Source organism: Podarcis gaigeae (assembly GCF_964106915.1).
Source record: "Podarcis gaigeae genome assembly, chromosome: 17".
In the NCBI taxonomy this organism is placed as follows: Eukaryota; Metazoa; Chordata; class Lepidosauria; order Squamata; family Lacertidae; genus Podarcis; species Podarcis gaigeae.
The window spans coordinates 41,394,674-41,413,985 of NC_139694.1; the positions used below are offsets into that span (position 1 = coordinate 41,394,674).

A 19,312-nucleotide genomic window follows, 5' to 3' on the forward strand; every position below is an offset into this window, starting at 1 on the left:
ACATGCACATGCAGCATCTCGACAACATAGCAGCTGGGATGATGGCAGCAGGGATATGTAGCAAATGCAATCGCCCTTGAAGCAGAACATCAAGGGAGTGGGGTGGCTGGCCTGGCCTACTCTATACTGTTCAGATTACACACCCCTTTTAGGTGGCTGAACTTTCCCTTTCCAAACCCACCAGAGAGAGAGAGGGGGGGGGGTTGGGGAGAGGAGAGCTGGCAGTAAACACAAATCATCTTGGAAGTTTATTCTCAGCTTAGCCAGACAGGCAGACATCATGGAACTTATTCCTCATCCTCTGGAGGCAGCACAATTTTGCTGGGGTCATAATAATTAGAGTCAAGCACAGGCAGCCCCTGTGCCTCCCGCTCTTTAATTTTCCGTTCAGCTTCTCGACGAGACCACTCTTCCATCCTGGGGGGAGAGACAAAAGAGAGACCAAAGCAGAGCAAGTTATTGCAAGGTGTCAACAGTGCCCTGGAAATACAGGAAAGGGCTACAGGGCGCTAGACATCTGGAGAGCACCAGACCGAGGGAGGCTGTTCTACTGTAATGGGACCTGGCTCCCGCTATGGGCCCAATAGGGCCAGAGGGGGAGAGCAGCCAGGCTGCAAAAATGGGAAGAGGCCAGCTGCAGCCACTTGATGGACTGTAGGGAGGCAAGGTGCTACAGAATTTGGATTTCTTTGGAAGGAGGAAAGGTGAAGGGGTAGAAACACAAGGACACGTAAGTCAGGGGGAGCAGTTTCCCTGGAAGAGACCGAGATGGCCAAGCGAGGTGCAAAGCCTCTTTCCATGAGGCAGAGAAAGTGCAGCATTTGCATGACAATGAGGACCAGAAGCTTGCTTAAACTACATTTCCTTAGGAAGCCAGGTTCTGCATTAGACACTGAATTCCACTCAAAGTTCAGCATCATCACAGGCCAAGACTGTTCGTGTCTTCAAATCAGAAATGGGATTCATATAGAATATTTAGGGGAGACAGATACTGAATGACACTTCTACAGAACTGCTCAAGCCCCACAGCACATTTCTCAGCATGCTTTCTGCTGCTCTAGGACAGGGGTGGGGAACCTTTTGGCCCCTTCGGATACTGATGGACTGCCAGTGTCTCCACCACTGGCTGTTGGCTGTGTTAGCCGGGGCTGATGGGAGTTGTAGTCCAACAACCTCTGGAGAGTCACTAAGTTTTCCAGTTCTGCTCTAGCAACGCATATAGGCACAGCTGATCAAGGAGCACTCGGAGCCGTTTGACTGTTATATCCTGGATGTACCACATTGGCACAAGGAGTTAGGAGTGTGAACCCAATCAAAGCTGCAGCATTAATTATACTGTGCTGAGAGCAAGTGCAAAGCAGCTTGCCTTAATTAGTGCTTCATTAAGGAGTCTCCAGACTGCTGCTTAGCCCGGCTCTATTCAGTTTTGGGCTTCCTGTGAAAACATCAGAATCGCTGTGTGTGCATGTGAGAGAGAGAGAGTGAGTGAGTGAGTGAGTGAGTGAGATAGAGAGAGAGAGAGAGAGAGAGAGAGAGAGAGAGAGAGAGAGAACAATCCTAGTCCAATTTTCTTATTAAGGTACGGACTGGCATGGCTCTGCCCAACAAATCACCTTTTGCCCCCTGCCTCAGCTGACCCAGCACAGACCAGTCAACCCAGTTGATCAGGCATGGCCCTTGCTTGCATTTGCTCTGGGGCTTCTTGCCTGAGGCTTAGTCAGTGCTCTTAGCAAAGGGCAAGTCCAATGCACACAAGCAGCTGATTCCACATACACAAACACAAACCAGACAGCTGCTTTGGTGGCTCAGAATGCAGTAATGGGACCTGGCCTAGTTTGCAGCCCCTCCCTGCTATTTCCATCTCCTCTTCCAACAGTCAGCATGAAGTCAGGCAAATTTAACAGAGGGAGGAAGGCAGGTTCCTTTGAACTCTCCCTGCTCTAGAGGCAAAGAGGAGGAGGCAATGGCGGCAGCATCACCCCCTCCTTCCTAGTCTAGTGGCAGGAGTGAAGCTACCATCTAAGCCAGCATTTCTCAAACTTTCTGAACTCTGTCCTTCTTCCAAAACATCTTTCTATGCAAGCAGCGGCCCTCCCTTTGGCAAGCAGGCACACAAAGTCCTTGTGCGCACCTGCACGTATGCAGCCCAGTGGATCAAAATGTGCGCATGTGGGTGCTCACTACTCTGGCCCAGGGAAAAGGGGGGGGGAGGAGAGAGATGTGGCCCGAAACTCCCAGTGTGTCCCCTTGCCCCTCCCTTAGTTCACATGCAAAAGCTCGGGTGACTACAAAGCCAAACCTCTGCTATGTCTTCCTGGTGCTGGATTTTCTCCCTCCCTGCGACTCTCATGCCCACCCCCCCCCCCAGTCTGTCCCACAGGGTCATCTACTCCATGGGTGAGGAATCTTCAGTGCAGAGCCCACGTTCCCTTGGGGGCAAACTTCTGAGAGCCACATGCCAGTGGCCAAACTGGGCAAAGCAGCAAATATCAATGCTGCCTTTCAGGTACACAGCACTCCAGTTTCTGCAGACGCTCACCCCCCCCTTCTGTTCTCCACACAGGAGGACACATTTCCAGCAAGGCAAAATTATTTAGGGTGTGACTCAGGACCACTGAGGAGGGTGTCGGGGGGGGGGGGGAGCTTTGGTTGCTCCCTCTCCAGCAAACCTCAAACTCACCAGCCAGGCAGTTTTATGCACTGCAGTGGAATACATTCTCCAAACAGAGGCCCACACTTCTGCCAATTCTTTGGCCACAGAAATTGCCCTGTGGAGATCTCAAAATGGGAGAGGCAAGATTTCAAGGAAAAAAGTGGAGCAGATACTCATGAGTGGCTGTGAACATTTTTCTAAAATACATCAAAAGACAGAAAGTATTCTGGTTCTGTGTAACTTCAGAAATATGGTTCTATGGTTGCCACTGACAAGTGAAGCAGCACAAAAATTTAGTGACTTTTAGAAGCTGCATTCAGGAGTGCTCTTTTTTGGCAAACATTTAGTAAGCAAAAGTAATAGTTCTTTTGCCTATAGCCATGAGGACTAGACACTTAGTCCCCCCGCCCCAAAATAAGACCCCAGAGTATCAGGACTAAGTGCCCATTTTGCATTTGAGGCAGCCATGAGCCACATTCTTTGTCTGTCTCTCTCTTCTCACCCTCTGCAAATGGGCATGTCAATAGCTACAACTTCATAAGAAAAGACTGATGTCAGAGTATCTAGTGGGGGGGAGTAAGAATGGAAGGGTACACTCTCCACTCCTAGCAGAGGCACTGGAGGGGAACTCAGAAGCAGGCTTTATTGTGGCATTAGCGTTTCATTCAAGACTGATAAACCTGGGCCATAAAGTGCATTACCAATGAATTTGCTCTCTGTTCCCTTTCGCCCCACCCCACACTCCAGATGTTGTGCCTCTCCTATGGGACAATCCCTTACATGAGAGAACACCACCTGATCAGCCACCTGAAGGAGGCAGGAGAGGGAGGGGAGGTTGTTGCCCAGAAATGGCCACTCAGGACCTGCAGCGAGGACAATAATGCAAAGCATCAGCCTAAAGTAAGTTTAATTATTATTTCCCACTCCGCAACCACAGAGGATCTGCTTTGTCAGCTCATTAAGCGGAATATTAACGGACTGGAAACGGGCTTTCATCTGAAGCTCCCTGGCTGACAAATGGGACTGCAGCAACTCCACAGAGAAAGGGAAAGGGGCCAGGCAGGAGAGAAGCCAAGGAGCAGAGCTCTTTCTCTGTGTCGGAGGGGAGACCTTTTCCCTCCTTCCTGGCAGGAGTCTGAAGTGGAGGCAAGGAGACTTTGTGTGCGTGTAAAAGAGAAATGCCTTTACAGAAAGAAGAGTCTTCAGAAAGGAGAAATAGAAATGGGAGCAGTAGCCTCCCGAGATTGCTCTTGTACTTTTATGCCAGCAGATAGGGTAAGAGAGAGTGACGTACTCCTGCCTTGGTTATTGGCTTTTGGTGTTTGATTGTCTTCTCCAATTGCTAAGCAATTTTATTTGCTCATCACTCCAATAACATTGTTACTGGGTGGCTCATAAATACAGGTGAAACTTGAAAAATTAGAATATCGTGGAAAAGTTTCACTTTTCTTTCAGAACCTCATTATGTAGAGCTGGTGGACGGGCCACACCTAACACACTAGAAGGAAAAGGCTGTCCTTCCATAACATAACAGCAGTGCCACAGACTGATAGCATCCATGCCACGCCGCATTGAGGCAGTAATTGATGCAAAGGGGCCCAAACCAAGTACTGAGTACATATGCATGCTTCTACTTCTCAGAGGTCCAATGTTGCTCTATTTGCAATCCTTGTTTTGCTGATTTCATTTAATATTCTAATTTTCTGAGATTGTTAATTTGGGGTTTTCATCAGCTGTACGCCATGATCATCACAATTATAACAAGTAAAGGATTGACATATCTCGCTTTGCATGCCATGAGTCTATCTCATATATTAGTTTCACCTTTTAAGTTGAATTACTGAAATAAATGAACTTTTCCACGATATTCTAATTTTTCAAGTTTCACCTGTATAAGATGATATAATAAAATGTAAATAAACTGTAAGCAGCCCTGGACTTTCAGAAGGGGGGGAGGCGGGGGGGGGAGAAAACCTAGGCCCTAAGGGTACTTTCAAACAGCAACAAACTAAAGATGGACCTTACCCGCCCACTGACACCCACCTGCCCAATTACAGCTTCAAAATCAGGCAGAGTATGGGGCAAAACACACAACAGCAAAAGGGTGTGGCTGGTTGAGATGAGGTCCAGGAACACTCCAGTGGCTGGAACAATGCAGAACAACATTGCAGAGTGGAGAGAAGCTGCACTTTCAAGTCCCAAACTCAGCCACAGACACAACTGGAAAAGGCATAAGCCACTCAACGCTCAGCCTCAGTTCCGCATCTGTAAAATGGGAAGAGTGGGCTGCTTCAAAGGCAAAGCAGATGTCTGTGATCTTTGTGCTAAGACTGCAATTATAACTAAGGATATCCAAAAGAGCTGAGATGCTCATTACAATATGCATTCATCTTTCTCCACTGCCCTCCTCTCCTCTCTTCTCTTCTCCTGTCTGGTCCTCTCCCCTGCCTAAATGCTGTCAGCTCAATTCCCCCATGTCCCCCTCCCCAACTCCAGCAAGCAGAGGCTCCTGCTGCCGCAACAGGAGTTAGAGGCTCACTAAAGACCTTGCTAATGAGACCCCATCAATTAGAGAAGAGTTATGTCTTGTGATTTGGCGCCTCCCCAGAACACAAAAAGGAGACAGGCAGGCTCCCACCACTCACAATCAAGACACCACAGACCTAGGCCTTTTCCGAGGTGTGTGTGGAGGTGGTGGCAGCAGCAAGCCAGACTATTGGTCCATCTATCCCAGCATTTTCACAGTCAACATAACTAGATGCTTTCAGAGAATCAGGGATGCAAAGCAATGACAGATTTTGGGCTGTCACCCTAAACAGTTTAGGAATGCATTGCAAGAGAGAATTTGCAAGTCTGTGCCTCAGAATTTTCGCTACAATAAATGGGCAAAAAAGGTTTCAACTGTGCACTCAGTATTTTTCATAGAAGTCAGTGCCCAGAAGAAAGGCTCCTATGTGTCTGTAATTGACTGCCAGTCACCGAATGAAGGTCCTAAAGGATTACTTTGTCCCTTTTCCATTCTGTTTCCAAGAATTCTAGCCTTCAAGGTTTGTTTTTTAACACAAGTTTCTAGTCCCCATTTTTCCAGGAAATGGAAGCCAGTATTTTCTAAGAAAAGTCCATTACCACAGGGTGTATGGAGTATGAATACATCACATTGCTTTACCCCTGCCCCCTGCAAAAACCCATCTTCATTCGTCTTTCCCTTAAAATGATTGCATTGATTCAGAGTTAGTGCAGAGTACCTGGTATGGGTAGTAGCCAACTCTGTGAGTACTGAACAGAAACTGTGTCTGACAAACAGGACAGGTGCTGTTTGCTCAGAATCACACCAAATATACTCTGCCTGCTAAGTCTTGGTCTTCCTGTGGTTCCTGGGGTCTGATTTGCAGCAGCTGTGGTTGAAACACCATGAAGGCAAAGACAGGACTTGTGATGTATACAGTAATGGTGGGAGCAACCAGGTTTTTTCAGGGAAGCCAAAAGGGGCTTCTGCTCCCCACCCCCTTGTCCTTTGTCCTTCTGGGCCTCCCTCTCCTGTGCTGCTTCTCTCACCTTGATGAGCCCGTCATATATCTGGTAGTGGTGGGAAAGCCACTTGAGTAGTGGGGGCTGGCAGAGAGAAAAACCCAGCAAAGCAAGGGAAGAATTAAGCACCCCCCTCCGTCTGCCACTGGAGCCCACCGCCTCCCCCAGTTCTGCACCCAGTTCTGCACCCAGTTCTAATTTCTGCAGTGCTGCAGTACAAACCATGGAATACGTTCCCTGACCACACCTCTACATTGCTCTCAGTGTACAGCTTTGCAGGCAACCCACCCTTGCCCTTTCAACTCCCAGTTCACCTGTCTGTTTGCCCAACAGGAGCCCTCCACCCCCATTCCTTAGTAACACAGGACAACCCAAGTCGACAATGTTTAGGAGAACTGGAAGCAGATGGGAAGGAGACAAACAAAGAGACGGCTCTAGTCTTAGCTGTAAGAAGAATGTGTTGTCTCAGAAGATGAGAAGGAGGAAGCTGCACATCAGGACTCCTGGGTTCCCATCTCAGCTCAAAAGCTGGGGGCAAAGCCTTGCTCATTAGCAATGCTCTTCTACAGGGTCTTTTGCAGAGCCAGAACGGATGGGAGCAGGAGCTGCGCAAGCCGCTTCTGATCAGAAGGTTCGATGTGCGTCAGCAGCAGAGAGAGCCAGGCTGTAACCTGCCCCTCCTTGCCAGCCAAAACAGCACGGCTCCCGGCTCTGGGCCTCGGCTCTATCTATATCCCATAAGCTAAATATACACGCGCACACCTAGCTCCAGCTAGTGCACTGCCAAAATTACTTCTAGTGGCTCTTGAGCAGTGGTGAATTTCCACAACTCGCCCCCTAAATAGCCTGCCCTGTCTGAAAACAAACCCTTTCGCAAAGCCAGGGCCAGGCTGGGAGGGCTGCTGGGGATGGAGAAGGGGAGAAGGGGTGGGGGAGGGTGCTCTTGCACAGGCCATGGCTAATGCCTTTAAAACCAGGGTGGGGGACCTGTGTCTGTCCCAGGCTGTTGGGCTCCAGTTCCCATCAGCCCCAGCCAGCGTGGCTCAATGGCTGGAGGTAAAGGGAGATGGAGTCTGGAGGCACAGAGGGAGAGGAAAGCTTGTCGTGGATGTTGGACCACCCACCAGCCGCCATTCAGGCACAGCCTGGTGCTCTAACCAGATTTCCAAGGTGCTTCCCTCCCGTTTTCTGCCCTCCCTGCCTCCCATGAGCATGGCTGCACATATCCCAAAAACCTCTTTGACTCACAAGCAAGTATAACCCATTATTCATCCAGCATCCTGAGAAATGCAGCTTCCCTAGAAGAAAAACTATTTTTCTAGCCCTCATTATCACAGAGAAAACAGCTGAAGTGTGCAGGAAATTCCTCACAAAGGATGAGAAAAAGCTTCAGCAGGGTGGAGGTGCATCTCTCTCACTGCTCAGCTCACCCAACCCAGCCATCTACCTTCCTTACAAAACAAAAACAAAACTGAGCTGAAAACTCAATCAGAAAGCAGAATATATTATGAAAAACTACTTGTAGACATATCATTTTAAAATTATCATTAGAGGGTCTGTGTCTTCTAGATGTAGAATTTGATTTGCAGGTTGTTCTTGAGAAGCACTTACTATGGGTTGGGGCAGATGTAACACTTTTGGTTAAGAGGCTCCAGGACGGTGGGCTTTCTCTCCTCCAGCCTGATTCAGATGTTACATCTACACCTGTCAGAGCTGCCCTAGGTCCCAGCTCACAAAGGACCAACGCCAGTTCTTGTTATATACAAAAGTCTTTATTGAAGTTCAGTTTCGATTTCAAAGCTGCGGCACGCAGCTCTACGTCTTGAACTCTAGACCGCCGAAGCTCCGTCTGAATCTCCTCCCCCCCAGGCACCAGTTTAAGACTCTAGCCCTGCTCCACCTCTTCCTCTGCTCTTTCCTCCTCCTCTGGGTCCGCCTGTCCGCTGGGGTCTTGCCCTTTCTGGACTCTTCTGACGCTGAGTCCCCTGAGTCTTCCCCCTGCCTCCGGCAGGCTTTAGGACCTGGTTCCCAATCCGGGTTTTCTGCTGTGCCGCGCGCCTGTACATTTGAACTTGGCGCCCGCGCCCAGCCGGCAACCTTCCTCCTGACCGTTACACTGCTCCTGTCACTGCTTCCCCCTTCGGGGGGGCTAGCTGGGCCTGACCTCCCCTCCGTTCCCTCACTCTCCAACAGAGGCGTGGTCAGCCCTGACTCATCTTCTCTCCCTGCTGGAGGAGACACTGGCCCTGATGCACGGGACTCTTCCCCCCCACTACGCTCTGGTGGGGGAGCTGGCCCTGATCTCTCACTGCTGCTTTGGGAGTCCCCGCTGGCCCCTTGCTTCTGGTGCGTCCCCCCTGGGACCCCCCTTGCCCTGGCCATCGGCGCCCCCTTCTGGGAATCTTCTGATTCGCTGGAGAAGCTCATGGAATCTCTCGGGCCACTGTCATACTCCCCTACGCTGCCCTCCGATTCTTCCCCTTCGCTCTCCATTTCCTCTCTCCCCTGTGCCTCTGCTCCTGAGCCCCTGACAACACCAGTTAGCCACAGTTAAACAGGAGCCCTCTAGTCAAGGTGGTATACCTGTTTCATCTGTCCCACTCATTTTAGAAGAAGCTAGTCTAGGCTGAAAGACAGCGCCTGGCCACCCAGGGAGGCTGAATCGTAGTCTAGCACACTTACCACTACAACGGCTTCACTGGCTCCTGGTGGTGGATCATATTGATGCCAATGGAACACTTCGCTTTGGTTTAAAAGTGGGCTGGAGGGGTTCGCACCCAAGATGGGAGAGCGAGCACTGCTCCTGCAGCCTGCGCCATTCTTTTAACCATGGTTGTGAGAGCAAGAACATCCCATCTGTACCAGCCTACCTGCCAACATAGGAGGAAAGGGCAGAAGCGAGGGCAGGCCAGCTTACAAACACACACCGTTCCAAGCAAGCCACGTCCCTTTGACTCCAGCTGGGGGCTGCAGTCCCTGCTGAGCAACCTTGCAAGAGCGATGGTGACAGGCAAAGGTAAGCTGAGCAAAGAATGGACACTTCATTGTTGCATGGTAGATGCTCAAGTACACATTGTAGCCAGGCAAAAACACCTGGGATTTTGGCAGAAATCCAGGGTCCCAGTGAAGGGTGTGGCCCCCAGGACTGAGTTTCCCCACTCCTTCCTCTGAAACACCCACGTTCTTTTTCCTTTTTCTCTTATCCTTCTTTCTATATCACTTTATATTAGCAATACACCCCAACATTATTTTATAATATTTCCTAGTTCTCCTCTTACCATTTATCTAGCTGGTTTCTACTAAGAGCCCTTTGCAAGCCACAAAGTCCTTCTGTATCATTCAGAGGCATTAGCTGCCCTAAACTCCCCAGATAGGGCATGATAAAAATAACCAAAAAAGCCAAGAGCACTCATTAACTACTGGCTCAGGTTGCCCCTCCTAAGGTCACTTGGTCCAGATTATTCTCACACACATACAAATGCAGCGAGGACAATGTTGTTGTGGGAGGAGGGGGCTCCATTCAGAATATGCAGCCAATTAGCAGGGATATTCCATCCTCCAGTCACCACCCTAACTCCATCCCAACCAGATCTTCTGAACCCGCAACAATTTTTCACCTTCCTAATTATTGAGGAAAATGGCTTCCAGTCCAGAAACTAGACTTAAGTCCAGGAGGGTATTTTAGTTGGCATGGGAAGGGAAGTGTCTGGTCCTCAATACACCTCCGTTCTCCTAGAAGGCCCATTTTCCTCTACTATCCAGGGTCCTAAGAGGGGGGAGGGAAAGAAATAATGACTACAGCATCTCTCTCATAGCCTTTCCCCCTTTTGTTTCCTCTTCCAACATATTATTTCCTTGTAAAGCTGAGGGAAGGACCTCCACTCTCAGTAAAAGTGGCTTTCCTATTACAGCTGTTTCTCGGGGACTCCAGCTTTGCAGGGAGAAGCACCCACTGTGGCTCCCACAGTCATGGCCAGGGTGAGAGAAGCCCAAGAGGAGCTGCTTCCACCTTGGGATGGTTGTGGTGGAAAGCCTGGCATGCAGAGGAGGGCAAGAGGAATTTCCCCCGTGCCAATCTGGGAAGCAGAAGGCCTATCCTACTTTGGGGTGCCTAAGTGTTGTGCAATAACATTTAATCAGTCAGATTTAGTGGCAAAGCTTTCTGTGTTCTCCCCCGACCCCCAGGAATAACACCAAGAGGAAGTGGCAATGTACTGGATGAATCCACCGGTGTTCTGAGTGGTTAAGCCTGCACAAACTTGTTGAGGAACATGTACAAGGAAGGGGATTAGGTCCAGAGATCTCACAAATTCCTTCCCAGCTTTGCAGCCCTCCCAGCTAACAGTTGCTGCCTTCTTCATACTCAAGACCTAGGGAGATTGCTGCCAGGGCAAAGCTGCCTCAGTGCCAGAGGCAATTCTGCAAGGCAACATTTCATCGGAATAGACTCTCCAGAAGCCACTTCGGAGAGGGATCAAGAGGGCAGCTATGGGTGCAGAGGATATAGGACCCTCAGGCAGTCAAATCCACCTACATCTCCCAAGGATCTTAGACCTCCCACAAGCAGCAGACTCCGGGCCTTTGATTATTTCCCTCTAATTCCCTCCATCTCTTTCCTAAACCTTTCCCTCTGAGCTCCTCAAAGCAAGATCTCTGCCTCACCATAAAAAGGGTACAAAAATGAAGGAAGACTGCTCCAAAACACTGTTGCAAAGCAGACCGCTAGAGGTGAATGGAAGATTTATTGAATCACAATAATGTCCAAAAGGCCGCACAGTCTTTCTTCAGGGAAATACCTTAAAATAAAATAAAGCTCTCATTAAATTATAGGAGGTTAGTCACATCTAGAGGTACAAATGTTCTAATACTCCATCTTGTACAGTTCTAACAAAATCCTGCCTCTTGAAGTAGGAAAATACACATGCACAACAAGATGACTTAAATATGCCCAAATGGTTAACTGCACAGTAACAGAAAGACTGAGAAAGCTCAAGAACAACCACACCAAGAGAAAAAAACCCTTTCCAGGGAGATCTGAAGGCAAGTCTCATTTCGATGGGTGACCGCTGAGTCAGGTGTGACCAAGAAAGCCCTGAGCTAATGTCTGGGTGCAGGGCTGCCTATTTGCTAGCAGGCGCAGGGCTGAAGGTTTCGCTGCTGGATTTATAAAACCTAAACAACATGGAACTTGGTTATCTGCAGGAACACCTTCACCCACATAGGTATGGCATCTCTTCTGTAACATTTTAATGAAGATTCTGTTCATCTCCCCTGAGATGTCCCCCCCCCCCAGGCTAAAGAGCCCCACATATTTGGTGCACCTCTAAGAGTTGGCTTTGCATCACCATTACATGTGTACACCCTGCGACGTATCCAAAACTTACTAAAAGAGGATTTACATTCCAAGATCTGAATGGCAGAATATTGTTATATTTGTTCACCACTGACACTTCTCTCCCTGGGCTACTGGACTTCTAGCGTGAGAATTTTGCCTCTGGAAAGGAGGTGGAGAATGCACAATACGGGGCTAAGATAAACATCTGTGATCTGGTGCTGATATGTGTAAAAGAAAGGTTTAGAAGGAAACAAGACAAAAGGTTTCCTCTCCAGGAAAGCCTGGCCCCTGGCCCCTCTTCTCTGACTAACTGCAGGTACTGAGATGGATTCTTATAGGCTTATTCCTTCCCAGCACAGAAAACACTTGTGTTATTGGGAAGGGAATTGATAGATATATTCCTTTTGGTTTGAAGATGTTACTTGCATTAATTTTGTACCAGCAAAATCCTTGATGTTTGTGTACTCTTAAAACATATCCTTGTAGATTGGGGATTAATGTATGGGCAACAAAAGTGGATTTTTGTGAGCCCTTACGGTGGCTAAGGAATGTCTACCTTGAGCCTCAGAGGATACATACCCAACACCTATTACATAATGTTCTGGGGGCCTCATTCTCCTGACTACATTTGAACATATTTCATATGGGCATAAAGTTTGTCGGGATACTGATTTGGACTTCTAGAGGGCTTATATGAATTTATATGTTTAATTTAAGATTTGTGTACTGACAGTCATTGTATCAGCAATGTGAACTGATGGTGGTCTACTGTTATTATTAGCATTATTTGTGTAATATTATTATTCCCGTTTCTTTTTTAAATTTTCATTTATCTTCTTTTTCCTTTTTCCTTTCCTTGTCCAATTTGAAATAAAATAACAACAGCAACAACAAAAGGGAAATGTTTGGTCAAAACTGAGACCGAAGATCAGAAGGAGTCTGAAAACAGGGACAGAAGGGGTGGATCACTTCATGAGGAAGCAGGATGAGAGGAAGGGGTTGGGAGATCCAGGATGTGCTTCAGGAAATGAATGCACTTATGGGGAAGCTACAGGTCAGAAGCAGAGGAGTTGCTGTGCTAGTGATGATACTGGCTGCCCTGCCCTGCCCCAAAACATCTGGACCGAAGAATCTCTGCAGGAATGGCCCAAGACATTTTGGTGCCTGAGGCAAACCTCAAAATGCACCCCACCCCCCACAACCCCAGAAGCGGGGATAAAGTAGATCTACATCAGAAACAAGGAGGCAAGTGAAGCTGTATATCAGAAAAAGGGCGGGGAGTCAAATCAACCTCGCTCAATGGCTGAAGCGAGAAACAAAGGCTGTTGCAGGGTGGGGCGATGCTCTGAATCATGCAAAGTGGAAGCAGACCCCAGAAGACTCTGGAGGGCAGCCACCACACTTTCCTCCCCAGGGGTGGGATGAGACCAGCAGTGCTTCCTATTCGCGGAGAGACTGCATGGTGGAAGGCTGCTGAGGAGGCAGTAGATCCGGCCTCCAGGGAGCACACAGCAGCTGGCAATGTCACCGTGGCAGCAGCCTTAGAATGCATTCCTTGGGTGTCAGATCTGCTGCCCTGGTGGATCCTGCTGCCTGAAGTGGTTCCTCATCTGGCCTCATGCGTGGGCTGCCCTGAGTCTCTGTGTGAGGGATGAAAAGCCTGCAAGTCTCATCACACCTTGGAACAATGGTTCCCAAACGGACCTTACCCGTAGTCCGGCAGATAGCACACGAAGGTGGAGCCCAATACAATGGTAATGGATATGCCAAAAAAGAAGGCTACGCGCATGCTCCAGACGTCAACGACAGGATCTGGGTCAAAGCCGTGGTAATCTGGGTTCTGGAAGGGAAAGATGCAAACAGTCAGCCAGCAAGGGTGGAAAAACAGGTCCTTGTTCTGAGCAAGCCAAGAAGCAGCTCCTATGGTCAGCTAACATACACAGGCCAGTAATTTCTCCTCCTTTTTTTGCTGCCCCATAAAAAGTCCTCTGGGCAGCTTACAATAAACAAAAACTACAATTATTACTATTAATATTTGTTGTGTTTTACACAGACAGCTCTCAGAGTGGCTTACATAATAAAAACAGAAATAACAAAAAACATTAAAACCAAATATAAACAGCAATAAAGAAAACCTGAAGCAATAAGCGTAATAATAATAATAATAATAATAATAATAATAATAATGACAGTTCTTATTTGTCTTTGGCATCAGTAATCATCTCCTGCCAAAGCCATGCAGCTTCCATCCTTAGGGAAAGGCTTCTTTGCACTGCATGCCATTTCTACTATATTCAACCCCAACTGCCTGTCTGCCTCCATCCCCACCACAGGTGATACACAGGTGCCCAAAACATCAACTTAAGAAGATGAAATTGCTGAGAGGCCAAAACTGGAAACCTTCAGACACACAGAAGGGCAAAAGTTTAAGGAGAAAAACATGGAAGTGTATGAACCAGTGGATGTGGGTAATCAATCAAGTCTGATACTGCAAAGGGCGCATAAGAAGGTATATACTTCATTTTTTCCTTCAAATTTTTTGTTGATTTTCCACAAAATTAAAAAAAATACTAACAAATAAACAAACATAAATCATAACCTTATTAGAAATAATCTTCTTAACATTGTTAAGTGACTTCCTCGTATCCCCTTAGTTGAATTTCAATGTATATCACTTTAACGGTTTTCCAAATCAAAGTTCTTAAAATCTTAACTTAATCACTTAACATTAGTCTTTCTTCCCAATTCAGCATTAAACATAATAATTCCTCACACTACTTATTTAAATCCTAGGCCTAGCTGGTAATTGTAAACTTTTCCCAATTAATTTAACTTGATGTATTTAGCTAAATAGTCATTAAATTTCTTCCTGATACTCCTCCTCATTCTGGTCGCGGACTCTTCCGGTCAGGTTGGCTAGCTCCGAAAAGTCCATCATCTTCATCTGCCATTCTTCCACGGTTGGTATTTCTTGCATTTTCCACTTCTTAGCTAGTAATATTCGAGCAGCAGTTGTGGCATACAAAAATAATTTAACATCTTTCTTTGGCAATTCCATACCTGTTATTCCAAGAAGAAAGGTCTCTGGCTTCTTTATAAATGGATATTTCAACATTTTTTTCAATTCATTATAAATCTTTCCCCAGAAGTCTTTCACCTTGGGGCAGGTCCACCACATGTGATAAAAAGTTCCTTCTTTTTCTTTACATTTCCAAGATAGGTTATCACAGTTATGATAAATCTTTGCTAATTTAATAGGGGTCAAATACCATCTGTACATCATTTTCATTATATTCTTCTTTAACATTGTACATGCAGTGAACTTAACCCCTTTCTTCCACAATCTTTCCCAATCCTCAAACATTATGTTATGTCCTACATCTCTTGCCCAATCTATCATCCTTTGTATGCCACTCCAACAGTAACTTATACATTTTAGACAGATTTTTAACTTTAGAATCCAACAACTCCGTCTCCAACTTGGATTTTTCAGAAGCAAAACCGTTTTTTGTCTTCCTTCCTCATCTTTAAAAGCCAATTTTGGATTCCATTCTTCCTTGATATAGAAAACCTCTTTTTTTTTACTTTGTCAGAAGAAATAAATTCTTGTCCCAATCTTTTGTTTATTAGCATTTTTCTATGTAGTCTTATAATGTGGGTTTCCTGTAAACAAATTATGTCCATATTCTGTTTTTCCAAAACATGATAAACTTGCCTCCTTTTTTGAGGAGAGTTCAAACCATTTACATTCCATGAATAAATTCTCAACGCCATAATGCCAAATTAAGAGGATGCTGCCATCCTGACAGCTGTGGGCTTTGTAATCCAAGTTCCACCGAGTGCTTTTGTAGAAATCTGTCCTTATCTCCAACGGTCTTTATCTTTTGCTTTCCTCCTTCAAATTTGAAGGATAGGCCCTCTGGGAATTCCCACCTGAAAAAAAATGTTCTTCCTCCTCAAGATGTTTGTCAAATCTGTATATTGGGATCTCAGGTTCAAAAATTGGCATGGGATCTCTTTAAAGAGCACCACAGATTTGTCCTGGATTTTTAGGCCTTCTTTGTAGTGGTGACCCAAAATAATATCTCTTTGCTCCTTGGTCTTAAAAACCACTAAACAGTCATAAATTATTTTAGTGTCCTTTTTGGGACTGAATCTATAAGCTTTCTCTATCCAAGCTTCCACTTCCTCTTTTTTCAGGTCCCAACACTCCACAAAAAAGCCTATCAAAGACTCCTTGAGTTTTTCCTCTTCCAGAAAAGGGACCCCCTCAATCTCAAATGCAATTTTTCCCCTTCAACTGGAGAAAGGGAGGGAGGAGGACACTTTTTAGTCAATTTAAGGTGTAGCCAGGCAGCACAGGAAAGTTTGTAACAACGTCAGTGGAAACGGAGATTGAATGTTTCCTCTTCCATTGTGACGTCACAATGGAGACAAGTCTTCCCTCCCGGGTGGTCCGCTGCAGAATGGGGAAGGCTCTATCAAATTCACTGTCTTCCTAAAATAATTTCCTAGACACAAACACCCCCTCTTCCCTCGAGGAGGGGGAGCAAGATTGCTTGCAAAGTTTCAAAAGTGTTTCGCTTCTTAAAGGCTTCGGTCTTTGTACACCGATTCTCACCTACTCCAACAAAAGGAGACCGATCTCTGTTTTTAAGTCTCCCTTTTCTTCCAAATTTTTTCCAAATTAATTTTGTAGTTACTTACAGTTCTGAATTTTTAAATCTTTCTTTGTGAAGGAATTGGCCATTCACGATCGCCAGTCTCGGAGCTTCGCTGCTTTGAGCTTACCGGGGAGCAAGGGAGTCGCTGGAAGGCACCCGCCGGAACATCAGGTCCTCAGAACGCCCAATCTGAGGTGTTTAATGGGGAACCATGACGCTCTCGTGGTCTCCCCAACTTCAAAGCGCTGGGGCTCTTTCAGCCGAAAGAGCTCCCGACTGCCATTACTGGGCGACCAACCGGAAGTCTGCACTTCAAGGATAATCATAAAGGTAAAGGGACCCCTGACCATAGGTCCAGTCGTGGCCGAATCTGGGGTTACGGCGCTCATCTTGCTTTACTGGCCGAGGGAGCCGGCGTACAGCTTCCGGGTCATGTGGCCAGCATGGCTAAGCTGCTTCTGGTGAACCAGAGCAGCTCATGGAAACGCTGTTTACCTTCCCACCAGAGCAGTACCTATTTATCTACTTGCACTCTGATGTGCTTTCGAACTGCTAGGTTGGCAGAAGCAGGGACCGAGCAACGGGAGCTCACCCTGTCGTGGGGATTTGAATCGCCAACCTTCTAATCGGCAAGCCCTAGGCTCTGTGGTTTAACCCACAGTGCCGCCCGCATCCCTAGGATAATCCTAATCCTAATCCTAATCATTTTATTATTTATACCCTACCCATCTTGCTGGGCTTCCCCAGCCACTCTGGGTGGCTTCCAGAAAATTAAAACACAATACAACATCAAACATTAAAAACTTCCCTGAGCAGGTCTGCCTTCAGATGTCTTCTAAAGGTTGTGTAGTTATCTCCTTGATATCTGATGTGAGGGCGTTCCACAGGGTGGGTGCCATGACTGAGAAGGCCCTCTGGCTGGTTGCCTGTAACTTTGCTTCTTGCAGTGAGGGAATCACCAGAAGGCCCTCGGAGGAGGACCTCAGTCCTGGCTGAGTGATGGGGGAGGAGACGCTCCTTCAGGTATACGGGGCCAACACTGTTTAGGGCTTTAAAGGTCAGCACCAACACTCTGAATTGTGCTCGGAAACATACTGGGAGCCAATGTAGGTCCTTCAGGACTGGTGTTACATGGTCTCGGCAGCCACTTCCAGTCCCCAGTCTAGCTGCTGCATTTTGGATTAATTGTAATTTCCGGGTCACCTTTAAAGGTAGCCCCACGTAGAGCGCATTGCAGTAATCCAAGTGGGAGATAACCAGAGCATGCACCACTCTGTGGAGACAGTCTGCAGGCAGGTAGGGTCTCAGCCGGTGTTCCAGATGGAGCTGGTAGACAGCTGCCCTGGACACAGAATTGACCTGCACCTCCATGGACAGCTGTGAGTCAAAAATGACTCCCAGGCTGCGCACCTGGTCCTTCAGGGGCAAAGTTACCCCATTCAGGGCCGGGGAGTCCTTCACACCAGCCTGCTCCCTGTCCCCCCAAAACAGTACTTCTGTCTTGTCAGGATTCAACCTCAATCCATTAGCCACCATCCATCCTCCAACCGCCTCCAGACACTCATACAGGACATTCACTGCCTTCACTGGTTCTGCTTTAAAAGAGAGGTAGAGCACCCAGCCCAAACCCCCTGATGATCTCTCCTAGAGAGCCAGTGTGGTGTAGTGGTTAAGAGCAGTGGACTCATAATCTGGTGAACCAGATTCGCTTCCCTGCTCCTCCACATGCAGCTGCTGGGTGACCTTGGGCCAGTCACACTTCTCTGAAGTCTCTCAGCCCCACTCACCTCACAGAGTGTTTGTTGTGGGGGAGAAGGGAAAGGAGAATGTTAGCCGCTATGAGACTCCTTAGGGTAGTGATAAAGTGGGATATCAAATCCAAACTCTTCTTCTTTTTCCCAGAGGCTCCATATAGATGTTAAAAAGCATGGGGGAGAGAACGGAACCCTGAGGCACACAAGTGAGAGCCCAGGGGTCTGAACACTCATTCCCCAACACCACTTTCTGAACATGGCCTAAAAGAAAGGAGTGGAACCACTATATAACAGTGTCCCCAGCTCCCAACCCCACTAGACAGTCCAGAAGGATACCTTGGTCAATGATATCAAAGGCTGCTGAGAGATCCAGCAGAACTAGGAAACAGCTTTCGCCTTTGTCCCTAGCCTGCCGCTAGAGATCATTGACCAGTGCAACCAAGGCAGTTTCAGTTCCAAGTTGAGGACGGAATCCTGACTGGAAGGGATCCAAATAGTCTGCATCCTCCAGGTGTGCCTGGAGTTGTTCAGCATCCACTCGCTCAATCACCTTGCCCAATAATGGAAGATTTGAGACTGGGCGATAGTTGGCCATATTGGCTGGGCCCAAATATGGTTTCTTAAGAAGCGGTTTAATAACTGCTTCTTTAAGCAGGTCTGGGAAGACTCCCTCAAAGAGGGAGGCTTTCATCACCCTACAGAGCCCATCGCCCAGACCTTCCCAGCTTGCTTTTATGAGCCAGAATGGGCAAGGATCAAGGAGACAGCTGGTTGGTATCACTCATCCAAGCAGCCTGTCCATATCCTTAGAGGTAACAGATCAGCATTAATCCCATGCAACTTGACTAGACAGGGCTCTAGCAATCTCCCGCCCCGGCCCTGGTCCCATGGTAGAGTCTACCTCTTTCCAAATATGAGCAACTTTATCTGCAAAAAACTTTGCAAAATCATTGCAGGAGGTCTTGCAGTCCTCACCAGGCCCTGATGGCGAAGGTGGTTCCATTAGATTGTGAACCACCTGAAAGAATCTCCTGCTGCTGTTTTCTGCAGATGCAATAGAGGCGGTGAAGAAGGTCCTCTTCGTTGTTGCTATCACAACTTGGTAGGCTTAACGTTGAACTCTAACCTGTATCCGCTCTAATTCAGAATGAGTTTTCTGCCACTGGCACTCTAGCTGCCTCAGCAATTGTTTCATTGCCCTCATCTCTGGGGCAAACCACGGGGCTGTCTGGGCTCCATGCAATCGGAGAGGGTGCTTGGGAGACAGACAGTCAATAGCCCTGGTTAACTCCGTATTCCAGCGGGCCACCAGGGAATCAGATGAAAGGCCATCAACATGGGATAAAACATCCCCTACCACTCCCTGGAAACCATTTGG

The 19,312-nt window shown here is 47.4% G+C and overlaps 1 protein-coding gene across 2 annotated transcripts in view; it reads right to left on the reverse strand.

Annotated features, from left to right (window-relative positions):
* Positions 1-235: 235 nt before the first annotated feature.
* NDUFB11 (NADH:ubiquinone oxidoreductase subunit B11) overlaps positions 236-19,312 on the reverse strand; it is a 40,505-nt gene continuing 21,428 nt past the window's right edge. Inside the window, exons 2-4 of one of the 2 annotated variants that reach the window (XM_083719964.1) lie at positions 13,226-13,356; positions 2,681-2,768; positions 236-417 (exon numbers count right to left, since the gene is read on the reverse strand). In XM_083719964.1, coding sequence (XP_083576090.1) covers positions 388-417; positions 2,681-2,768; positions 13,226-13,356 — 249 coding nt within the window. In that variant the 3' untranslated portion in view covers positions 236-387. The remainder of the gene's footprint in view (positions 418-2,680; positions 2,769-13,225; positions 13,357-19,312) is intronic. The other variant, XM_083719963.1, reaches the window with a different exon arrangement.